Here is a 12,261-nt window from a genome sequence, read left to right as displayed (position 1 = left end):
TGACGCATGTCTGTGAAAGCCAGAGTCATCTGGAAGCCAACAGGCCGAAGACCATCATCTCTACCAAGATCACCACCACCATCGGTACATGGAATGTCTGGACCAGGTATGAGACTGGGAAGACAGCGCAAGTGGCAGCTGAGATGAAAAGATACAAGCTCACCATCTTAGGAATCAGTGAGTTAAGATGGACTGGTTCCTGGCAGACTGACTTTGGGTGAGCGACTTTTATACTCAGGACATGAGCAAGAGGCTACACCCACTCAGGGAGCACTTATTGTATGAAAGCGCATTGACCACGGATAATAACAGCCTGATTCCACATAGTGGAGAAAAGGATTAACTTAGACATTGTCCAATGCTACGCCCCAACAAACGACAGTGAAGATGAGGACAAGGAAAATTTTACTACAGGCTTACTACCATCTTACATGAAAGACCCAAAAAGAATATCATCATCATAATGGGCGATTTTAATGCTAAGGTTGGCAATGACAACAAAGGATATGAAGAGGTCATGGGAAAACATGGACTAGGTGAGATAAATGAAAATGGAGAAAGATTTGCAGATATGTGTGCCACGAGCAACTCAGTGATTGGAGGAACTGTCTTCCCACACAAAAGAATTTACAAAGCAACGTGGATATCACCAGACCTATCAACAGAGAACCAAAAAGACCCTGTCTGTATTGTGAAGAAGTTCAGTCTATCTCTTCAGGATGTTCGTGTCAGACGAGTAGCAGATGTTGCTTCAGATCATCATCTTCTGTGCACTCAAGTAAAACTGAAGCTGAAGAAGACTTTGACAAGTGGACCCAGCCAACTCCAACACTACAATACCATTGCACTGAAAGACTGCACAAAACAGGAAGAGTTCAAAGTCACCTTATCTAGCAAGTTCCAGCTCCTAGAAGAGCTACTAGAAGAGGAGACAGTAGAACAGACGTGGCAGAAAGTTAAAGAAACAGTAACCTCCACTTGCCAAGAAGTACTGGGTCCACAAGGAGTGGATTTCAGCAGAAACTCTTCAGAAGATCAAGGAAAGGAGACAGAAGAGAGCAGGCGTGAATAACAGTAAAACAAGAGCAGCAAAAGGAAAAGCACAAAAGATTTTGCTGAAATAGGAATGTCAAGTGTAGCATCAGAACAGACAAGCGGAACTACATTGAAGCACTGGCAAAAGAAGCAGAAGAAGTAGCCCTTCAGAACAGCACCAAAGACCTGTACTCAGTCATCAAAAAGTTATCTGGAAAATGTGCCATGTCAGAGAGACCAGTAAAGGACACAAATGGTGAAGTGATAACAGATGAAGAAGGACAAAAGAAGAGATGGATTGAACATTTCCAGGCGCTTCTTAACAGACACCAACTCCTGCAAACCCACCAGAGATGCATCTTCGTGAACAACAAGCTGGCTTTCGAAAGGAGAGATCATGCACAGATCAGATAGCGGTACTACGCTTAATTTTGGAACAGTCCATGGAATGGAACTCACCTCTCTAGGTCATCTTTATAGACTATGAGAAGGCATTTGACAGCATGGACAGACAGACCCTCTGGAGACTTTTGAGACACTATGGAGTGCCTGAAAAAATTACAAATATCATCAAGAAGTCATATGAGGGGATGACTTGCAGAATAGTGCATGGCAGACAACTGACAGACCCATTTGAAGTCCAAACAGGAGTGAGACAAGGCTGTTTACTCTCTCCCTTCTTGTTACTACTAGCCATGGATAGGGTCATGAAGACAGCAACAGACCAGAAGCGGAATGGTATACAATGGACACTGTGGAAACAGCTAGACGACCTCGACTTTGCAAATGACTTGGCTCTTCTTTCTCACACACAACAGCAGATGCAGGAAAAGATAAGCATTGATGACAATTCAGCTAGAATGGGTCTTACCATAAACAGAGGGAAGAAGAGCAAGGTGTTCAAGATAAAGGCATCCAACAATACACCCATTACAGTCCAAGGTGAAGCGCTGGTGGAAAGCTTCACCTATCTCGGCTGTATCCTAGACCACCATGGAGGAACAGATGCAGATGTCAGAATCAGCATTGGTAAAGCTGAAGAACACCTGGGGATCTAGGGAAATAAGCACCACCACCAAGATCAGGCTCTTTAACACTATTGTTAAACCAATACTACTATATGGAGCAGAGACCTGGAGAACCACCATCACCACCATGAAAAAAATCCAGGTATTCATCAATACCTGCCTGAGGAGGATACTTATGATCCACTGGCCAGACAAGATCTCGAATGAGGAACTGTGGCAAAGAACAAAGCAGCAGCCCATTGAAGTAGATATCCTTCAGAGACACTGGAGATGGATAGGTCACACCCTTCGCAAGCCTACATCCAACATAACAAGGCAAGCCCTAACCTGAAACCCCCAAGGAAAGAGGAAGAGGGGACAGCCCAGGAATACATGGTGCCGCAATTAGGAAGCAGATGGGCAAGACTATAGTTGAAGAGACTCACCCAGAACCGAGATGCCTGGAGGAAGCTGGTTGGTGGCCTATACCCCAGAAAAGACCACAAGCAGATATGAGATGAGATTATGAATCTTCACCAGGATTTGAACCTGGAAGCCAAGTGCTTTACCACTCAGCCACCGCGCCTCCACTAGCTTCTTAAACTAAAACTAAATTGTTTCTTTTCATTTAACTTTCTAAAGGTAGAAAGTAATTGTCATAGCCCATTGATTACTTTGAGGTATTTTTGTAGGCTAGAGAATAAACACAGATAATTGGTTTAAATAAAATATGTGTCCTATCTTTGCTCAGACTGAGCGTGATGTGAGTGTCAGACAAAGGGCAGTAGACTTGCTGTATGCAATGTGTGATAGAAGTAATGCTGAAGAGATTGTGGGAGAAATGTTGGAATATTTGGAATCTGCTGACTACTCCATTAGGGAGGAAATGGTAAGAACGTCTGCAGAGTTTAACATTTTTAAATATTGTTGTTATTGTTTTTTACATGTCTATTATTAATCATTTACCTATGTTAATGTATGGCCTACAAAATTAAGTTTATGTGTGCTTCAGCAATTTTTTAAAGCATTTTCAGTGACCCTTAAACTCTCAACTATACACTTTGTATTGACCTTATATTTGCTTTTTTTAGAGGCAGATTTGGTCAGCAACCATTATACTTTTGTTCTGGTCAGCAACCATTTTACTTATGTTCTGGTCAGCAACCATTATACTTTTGTTCTGGAAAGCAACCATTATACTTTTGTTCTGGTCAGAAACCATTATACTTTTGTTCTGGACAGCAACCAAGACACTTAAGTTTTTCATGTAATTTAAAAAAAAAAAAAGAAAACTATCAGATCATTTTTGCCATTATTAGATAAACTTTATTCAGATTGTTTACCTTACTTAGGCAATTTTTGTTGACTGAAGATGTGCACCTGTTAATCTAAAACATATTTTTAATGTAGGTGCTAAAAGTGGCTATATTGGCAGAGAAGTATGCTGTGGACTATACCTGGTACGTGGATGTAATACTCAACCTAATTAGAATAGCTGGTGACTATGTCAGTGAGGAGGTAAGCTGATTCTTTTCCTGTATTGACTTTGCAGTTCATTTCTTGTATATTATGTGTTGCACCAGTATTAACTTTGCATATTATCTCTCTTGTTTATTATGTGTAGGTATGGTATAGAGTGATACAGATTGTCATTAACAGAGATGATGTCCAGGGTTATGCTGCCAAAACAGTATTTGAGGTGAGTAGGGACACCAGTTTCCTCCCAGATTGTACCATGCTCATCCCACTTCATTAAAAGATAACTTGATTAAAATGCAAATCAGTTGTCAACAGAAAATAACTGTCAAATGGTAAATGAACTGGCTCTTAAGTAAAAATGTGTCTTTTGTTTTCTGTTTAAATCATGTTGTAATGCTATGGTTACTTTTATTTTAATATTTAATCTCAACATGTTATTTTGTGTTTTATATATAGATCGATATTGAAACCCTGAACTAAACTTTGTTGTTATAGTTTCCAATACTTGATTGAGATTTGATTACTTATCTTCCTCTATAGGCACTTCAAGCTCCAGCTTGTCATGAGAACATGGTGAAGGTGGGTGGCTACATTCTTGGAGAGTTTGGTAACTTGATTGCTGGAGACCCTAGATCCAGGTACAGTAGCATTACTTTTAGCTAGACTTAGTGCACTTGTTTTGACTATTAACATTTAGTGCAATTTTTTAAATATTTTAATTATATGTATTGTTTCTTTACTTTAGAGATTTTCAAAAAGTATAAGCTATAATTGAATTGTAATCATGTTACTTATATTGTTAATGAATAATGTTTGAACTTAAAATCTGTAATGTAAATAATAATAACTAATGAATTTTGTGTGCTTTCAGCCCTCTGGTACAATTTCAGCTGCTTCATTCCAAATACCATCTTTGTAGCCCCAACACAAGAGGTCTACTGTTGTCTACTTATATTAAATTTATTAACCTTTTCCCTGAAATTAAGACCAGCATTCAGGAGGTCAGTCACATTTTATCTTAGGTATTCTTTTGTAACAATTATAACAGATCAGTCTCTCTTTAATTAGTTTTTTGTAACAAATATAATGTAAGGAATGACATCTCTGCAATTGTTGTTTCCAGTTAACCTTAGCTTGCTTATTATTGTTCATTATCCCGACCTGCCTACCGTTACGCAAAATGCGTATTCGTTACGCAAAATCTCCCAAAAATGACCGCCAATACGCATTTAACCCGTCGCGTTACGCATTTCGTATCCTTTTTTTCACCCCTCTCTTGACTAGCTTACGACCGGTCACGCTAAGCCGTCCTGTATGGGGGGGGGGGCAGAAAAGGTGGGGGAACACATTGTGTCCAGATCTATACGTTGATTGGTTCTTAAAAGCAATTAGAATTAGTCTAGAAATGAAGAACGCGAGAGTGAGGAAGTGGCGGGTTGGTACCAGGTTGGTACCGTCAGTTAGCTGATACGCCAACGTGACTTTTTTTTTTTTTTTTTTTGTAAGTTCATTAGTAGATATTAATTATGTTGAATCCCTGATTCCCGTATTCATTTGTATAGAAAAAAATATCGAAGTTCTATCGATTCAAAACACATTGAGGGACATTGTAGATATCTAGTCTAGATTCTAGATCTAGATAACTTGTTATACAGGAATAGATCTACTAGAGTCTAGGGGCTAGCTAGTCATTAGGTTATGAAGTTATGTCATGATTCTCTACATCTACAATCTAGATGTAGATCCAGTTTAGTTGTAGTATGATTTAGATTGACTAGATCTAGATCTAGAATTAGTAGAATAGATCGATAACATCTACTTCCATCTAGTCTAGATCTAGACTAGATTCTTAGTCTAAGTATAGAATAGATCAAGGATGAAGGTAGGCCTAAGAAAGTTTGGAGTAGACCTACGTTTGTAGCGGATCCACGGCATCGGTAACACTCTTGAGCCCAGATCTAGAGTAGATTATATTCATTATATATAATATATAGACATAGATCCAGATTCCAGATCTAGTCTATATATCATCTCTATTGTCGTATTGATCTAGATTTAGATTGTAGATCTAATCATGACATCTAGATCTAATATACATATATATATGACAAAATAGTGGATCGCGTAGTAAGTGTTACGCATTCTGTTGCCAAAATACGCATTTTGACCATCAGCGTTACGCATGTGGAGTTTTTTTGGTAGGCAGGTCTGATTATCAAACAATAGCTCTAGAATGTACTATAAAAATCTATAAATAAATAGGGGTGTATTAATTATATGCCTGATAAATAGATAATAAAGCTAGCATAAAAATAATGTACTATAAATAATAAATTAATAATTGAAACATGCATCTTTCTTAAAGTATAAAACTTTTACATATTTGTGGACAATTTTTTTTTTATTTGTCATGATGTCTGTAAAGCTATTTTTTAGCTAGTTAAAAAAAAAATCTTGATGATTTTTTGAAGATATAACACAATTTCTCAAATAGTAAAAATCAAAGACTTGTATACTTTAAGAATGCCTTTTTCTAAATGTGTATTTAATTTAAATTAAGAACTACTTTATTTTTGTTGGGTAACAGGTCCTGGGCAGTGATAACAATTTGAGGAACCCTGATGTGGAATTGCAACAAAGATGTATTGAATACTTACAACTGAGCACAGTTGCCTCCTCAGATGTTTTGGTAGGTTCTCAATGCCATTACAATAATTTGTCTACTTCTAATTTTGTAACTTGAGCTTAATTTGTTATTTGTCTAAGTAATATGACCCCATTAAAGGAGCAAAAGTTATTTAAAAGCATTAATGTGTGAAACACTGTTTTGTAGTGTTGTCTTTAAGCATTTAATTGTTATTTTTAATTGTAGAATGGACCAAATATTGTCTTATTGACCACCCCTCTTCTGTATTTGTACCTAATTTGACTTGATTTTGGTATCTATTACCCATTCGGTGGTGTCTGGTCATGTAAACCACATGTAATCTCTTTCAGTCCCCTCTGGTCTTTCAAGAACTTTGAACTAAACAAATAATGAACTCTTTGTATTTGTTACCTACAGGCTACAGTGCTGGAAGAAATGCCACCCTTCCCAGAAAGAGAGTCTTCAATATTGGCCAAGTTGAAGAAGAAGAAACCCACAGCTGCCCCAGAAGGAGAAACCAAAGAGAAAGAGCATCGGGCCATCCCACAAGCTCAGATTAACAGTTCAGAAACCTCTGCAGCACCACCAGCTGCAAGCACAGTAAGTTTGGGTACTTTGTGTTCTCCTTTTCGTCATTGGATGTCTTGCTGTTAGAAAGAAGAGGAAACCATGTCTCATGTTTTTTTACAAGTCCTAGACTTAATTCTGATTTGACTGGTTGAGGTAGAACTTGCATGGTATTATACATGTATTACACACAACCTCAGGGATCTTATCCAAGGCTTTTAAAAAGGAGGGTTTGAGGCTCACAAGCCCTCACTCATATAGAGTTTGGTGATGGACTGATATTTTACCTCATGACCATTCTTTTTGTCAAACATATTCCCTGCAGAAAAATGACATTACATTGTTAACTTGTTATACATGTTTTATAGTGATTAGTCTTATTCTTTTGAAAAAAATTAGAATGTCATTATCTATCTTAGACATGCGTTTTTAGATATTTTGTATAAGTGTTTGTTGAAAAAGCTAGTTTATTATACTGTAATAATAAACACATGATTCAGTACTACATAAATTCTTGTGAGACATTTTTGTTACATAGTTTTTTATTTATCTTTGATGTCATCCCCTCTGTTGCAACAGTCTAGCATTCAAGATCTTAGCCTCCCTCTTTCTTTCCTATATTTTATATTCAGTTCATAAAGAAAATAGCACTATTTTTTAAATGTCTCTCTTTTTGAATCAGACTATCACACTTGGTGGCAGCAGTGCAGCTGGTGGGGGGACTGTGGACCTTTTGGGCTTGGAGCCAACTCCCCCAGCACCCTCAGCAGCAGTTTCCTCTGGTTTGAACTTCCTGGTAGATGTGTTTGGGGATCAGCCATCGAGCACCACCAATGGCTTCGACTCAACATTTGGAAGTGGAAGCGGTGGGTTGACTCCAGGAGCTGAAGAAAACTACAAAAAGTAAGTGGGTGTGGAAAGTTTTGTGAACAAATTTGTCTAATGCTCTACAAGTCTTTGTTGGTCTCAGTGCTGAAGTAGAGTATAAAACTGATGACTCACAATCTTCTTTCCAATAAAAGGGCACTGTTGTCAAAACTATTTTAGAGGCATCTCTATACAGAGAAACTAAATAAGCTACTAAGTTTTGTAGCACTGGTCTGTAGAAATTGTTGGCTCAGTTGCTTTATGAAACCATTTGGAAAAAAAAAGTTGTATGATTACATAAGCTCGGGGAGACAAAAAATCGTTCACACACAAACTGAAAGGGAGAAATGAGACAATACACAGGCATCTTGATCATGTGGTGCAAGTCTCACAGTGTGAGGAGGAAATAAGTTGCTTAGTTCTTGCCTTAATAAACTATCACCATGAAACATGTTATTGACAAATAGTTACAATATGAATATATGGACAACTCTCTTCTTCTGCATTCTCATGACAATGTTTTGGAGGCTTCAGATAACTAGTCCTAGAGGTGAGATGAACTGTGCAGTGGTTTTCAGATCAGGCAGTGCTCTATATAGTTTTGTTTACAACTCTCTAATATGGACCCTACTGAAAATGTGATGAGCCTAACATGTTTTAACATGACAAATTCCTATTTCAGAACTATCAATTTCAGTTACACAAATTTTTTTTCCAGATTCATCTGCAAGCAAAATGGTGTTCTGTTTGAGAATGACCTTCTTCAGATTGGTATCAAGTCAGAGTACAGACAGAACCTGGCTCGCGTTGGTGTTTTCTTTGGCAACAAAACCACATTCCAGTTCACTAACTTTGTGTCTGACCTAGTCCTACCTGGCAACCTATCATCAGGTATAAACAATCAGAATGAAATAGGATCTTTTAGAAATGCCATTTTAGCAATAATATCTATTTGAGTTTGATATTATGTTCTGTTCAACTAACTGTTTTATTGCACTTTGTAAGAAGGCATTGTCTCCTGTGCAATGTATTGCAACTGTGTGTGCAAGTTTTGCTAGCATTAATGCTGATTAGTTTATCCTTTCTGCTCTCAGCATTGTCTTGTGTAAATGTTGGCATACAGATACATCTGCTTCATTTTAGCATTCAAAGTCCAGAAGATCTTTATTCATAGCTACATAGGTTGTCTATAACATTTATGGACATTCAATCTTCTTAATAATACTAAAAAAAATATATATATGAGTTAAAAAAGTGGATGTTAAAAGTAAATATGACTGACTCAGCTGATTTTAAGTAAACCCAATAAATGCAAAGTGACATTCTTGAATTCTAGTAAACCTTTTTCCGACAGATTCAAGTTCTGGCTAGAAGTAAAAAGATTTTGAAGATTGTTTGTTTTTTTTCCTCATGTCCAGCTCTGAGTGTTCAGCCCAAGCCAGTTGACCCTACAGTTGATGGCGGTGCCCAGGTGCAGCAGTTATTTAACATTGAATGTAAAGATGAGTTCAGCGAGGCCCCATTGCTCAACATTAGCTTTACGTAAGTTATTGAGGCATCCATTTGATATTTTACAATTATTTTCTTAAACTCATTAACCTACTAAAGAACTCATTTCTTCTTATTAACCCAATAGCGCCTATTACAAGTTATAAAATTTACAAAAATATAAAATAACCTTACTGAGACTAATCATTATAGTAGGCCTCAACACTGACCTGTGGCGTCGCAGCCTGTGGGCATTGGAGACCAATCGCTAGTTGCCATGTCCTACAGACCTTGACTTGGCAACTAGCGATTGGTCTCCATAGATTGTGACGTTGTAGGTCAGTTCTCAGACCTATGAAGATTGGTCTCTGCTATACACACATCTGGTTTTTACTATTAAAAAAAAAGAGGAGAGGGGGGCGTGGGTATGCTCTTATTCTCGTTCTGACTGGGCATTATGATCTCTTCTTACCATAAATAAAAGTTTATAAAAGTATAAAAATGTATGGAATTGTGTTGTTGATGTTTTTAACAGGTACAGTGGAAAAGTTCAGAGATTGTGTCTGAAGCTCCCAGTGATCATCAACAAATTTCTGGAGGCAGCAGAAATGAACTCTGAGGCATTCTTCACCCGCTGGAAAGCTCTATCACTGTAGGTTGATTTTTAGAAAACATTTAGCCTAAGATAAGCTTGATCATAAATATTTCATGTATTAATAATGGTGCATAACTGAAAGTGCCTACTCTTATATGAAGTATATACAGTGGAGTTCTGATAATCCAAACTTCGGTAATCAGAAAGTCTGCTTAAACTAAAAAAGAACAGTGAATAAGTGTATTATGTACTCAAAATTACAGGTTGTCAAACATACAATCATTATTGTACTCATACTGTACTATATGCCATATTTTTAGTTTTTTTACGATACACAGTACATAGCTTTTTTAGTTTTATACATTATATAAAACTAGAATACTGTTTTAATAAATTATAAATATATACATAGAAAATACTTCTTGGAAGGGTATCTATTATTCAATCATGTGCAGTCCCAATCATTTCAGACTATTTGTACTCCCAGCTCAAATGGGTACTTGACATTAGTTGGGGAAAAGTAAAGGCGGTTCGTCATTGTGTTGGCCACATGACACCCTCATTAACCGTAGGCTACAGAAACAGATGACCTTCACATCATCTACCCTTTAGACCACAAGGTCTGAAAGGGGAACTTTATTTTTTACTTTATTGGCTCAGGCATAAATATGAATTGTAATATCTAGGCTAACTTTTTTTAAAAAATCAATATAGTTTTATTATTGTGCATTCTTTTTTTTTTTTGTATTGTATGCTAAGAGAAAGAGATTATTTGGTTCAACAAAAATGTCAATTTTTTTCTCTTCAGACCCGAACAAGAATGTCAAAAAATATTTAAAGCTCAGTATCCTCAAGATACAGAACAAGTTAAACAAAAGGTAAAACCAGGTGTACTACACTTTTATAACTTTTGACTAGATCAGAGGAATTTACATTTTATAGTTTGATATTGCAATGATTTGTCAGTTTTATTGTTGTTTTTATTATTAGCCACACAGTACTCTGGTCATCCTACTACACTACTACACTAACAATGTGTCTAAACAATATGTTTATCAAGCACTTTTCACAATGATTTTATTGTTTGACCCTGTACATTATCTTATTTTTCATTGCTATATTCCTAAATGTCAAAGCTGTATATTAAATCACTTTTTATCAATCTCTTTCAGATTTTAGGCTTTGGTCTCAGTATTTTACTTGGCATTGACCCCAACCCAGATAACTTTGTTTCTTCTGGTGTCTTGCATACTAGAAATCAACAAGTTGGTTGTCTTGTTCGTTTAGAGCCCAATAAGCAAATGCAGGTGAGTGGTTCTAAAATTATGGTTTTATCTCAAATTAAGTTCTAGCAGAAAAATGTTCTTTTACAGAAATTAATTTTTCATCTTCATAAATTTTAATGCTTACAGTCCATTATATTTGCTACAAATGTATTTCATTGCAAAATAGTTACAAACAGCTCTACCTGAACTTAAAAATATATAAAAATATGAATATATCAGACCTGCCTACCATTACGCAAAATGCGTATTCGTTACGCAAAATCTCCCAAAAATGACAGTCAGTACACAAATACGCATTTAACCCGTCGCGTTACGCATTTCGTATCTTTTTTTTTTTCCCTCTCTTGACTAGCTTACGAGCAGTAACGGAGGTCACGCTAAGCCGTCCTGTTGTGGGAGAGAACAGAAAAGGTGGGGGAACACATTGTGCCCATATCTATACGTTGATTGGTTCTTAAAAGCCATTAGATTTAGTCTAGAAATGAAGAACGCGAGAGTAAGGGAATGGCGGGTTGGTACCAGGTTGGTACCGTCAGTTAGTTCATTAGTAGAAATTAATTATGTTGAATCCCTGATTCCTGTATTCATTTGTATAGAAAAAATATCAAAGTGCTATCGATTCAAAACACATTGAGTGACATTGTAGATATCTAGTCTAGATCTAGAATCTAGATAACTTGTTATACAGGAATAGATCTACCTAGAGTAGTCTAGCTAGTCATTACGTTATGTCATTATTCTCTACATTACTCTACAATCTAGATCCAATTTAGTTGTATGATTTTAGATTGACTAGATCTAGATCGATAACATCTACTACCATCTAGTCTAGATTACTCTAGATCTAGACTAGATTCTTAGTCTTAGTATAGAATAGATCAAGGATGAAGATAGGCCTTCAAAAGTTTGGAGTAGACCTACGTTTGTAGCGGATTCACGGCATCGGTAACACTCTTGAGCCCAGATCTAGTATAGATTATATTCATTATATAGACATAGATCCAGATCTAGGCTAGATATCATCTCTATTGTCGTATTGATCTAGATTTAGATTGTAGATCTAATCATGACATCTAGATCTAATATTATATATATATATATATGACAAAATAGTGGATCGTGTAAGTGTTACGCATTCTGGTGCCAAAATACGCATTTTGACCATCAGCGTTACGCATTTGGACTTTTTTTGGTAGGCAGGCCTGATATATTATTTAAGCCTAAATCTATTTTCCTTAATGAGGCATCTGATCCTTTGTTAAAAGACTTGGGCTGCCCTTGCATCGTGGT

At 36.7% G+C, this 12,261-nt stretch overlaps 1 protein-coding gene across 1 annotated transcript in view; it reads left to right on the top strand.

Annotated features, from left to right (window-relative positions):
- LOC106054406 (AP-2 complex subunit alpha-2-like) overlaps positions 1–12,261 on the top strand; it is a 29,965-nt gene that overhangs the window by 13,679 nt on the left and 4,025 nt on the right. The window contains exons 11-23 of the mRNA XM_056042971.1: positions 2,794–2,931; positions 3,453–3,560; positions 3,667–3,741; positions 4,062–4,159; positions 4,393–4,522; positions 6,109–6,210; positions 6,586–6,768; positions 7,418–7,638; positions 8,321–8,493; positions 9,021–9,144; positions 9,626–9,742; positions 10,494–10,563; positions 10,858–10,992. Of these exons, the coding sequence (XP_055898946.1) occupies positions 2,794–2,931; positions 3,453–3,560; positions 3,667–3,741; positions 4,062–4,159; positions 4,393–4,522; positions 6,109–6,210; positions 6,586–6,768; positions 7,418–7,638; positions 8,321–8,493; positions 9,021–9,144; positions 9,626–9,742; positions 10,494–10,563; positions 10,858–10,992 (1,674 nt within the window). The remainder of the gene's footprint in view (positions 1–2,793; positions 2,932–3,452; positions 3,561–3,666; positions 3,742–4,061; positions 4,160–4,392; positions 4,523–6,108; positions 6,211–6,585; positions 6,769–7,417; positions 7,639–8,320; positions 8,494–9,020; positions 9,145–9,625; positions 9,743–10,493; positions 10,564–10,857; positions 10,993–12,261) is intronic.

The sequence above is a fragment of the Biomphalaria glabrata genome, chromosome 10 (genome assembly GCF_947242115.1).
Source record: "Biomphalaria glabrata chromosome 10, xgBioGlab47.1, whole genome shotgun sequence".
Taxonomy (NCBI): Eukaryota; Metazoa; Mollusca; class Gastropoda; family Planorbidae; genus Biomphalaria; species Biomphalaria glabrata.
This window is presented reverse-complemented; position numbering and strand designations above follow the sequence as displayed.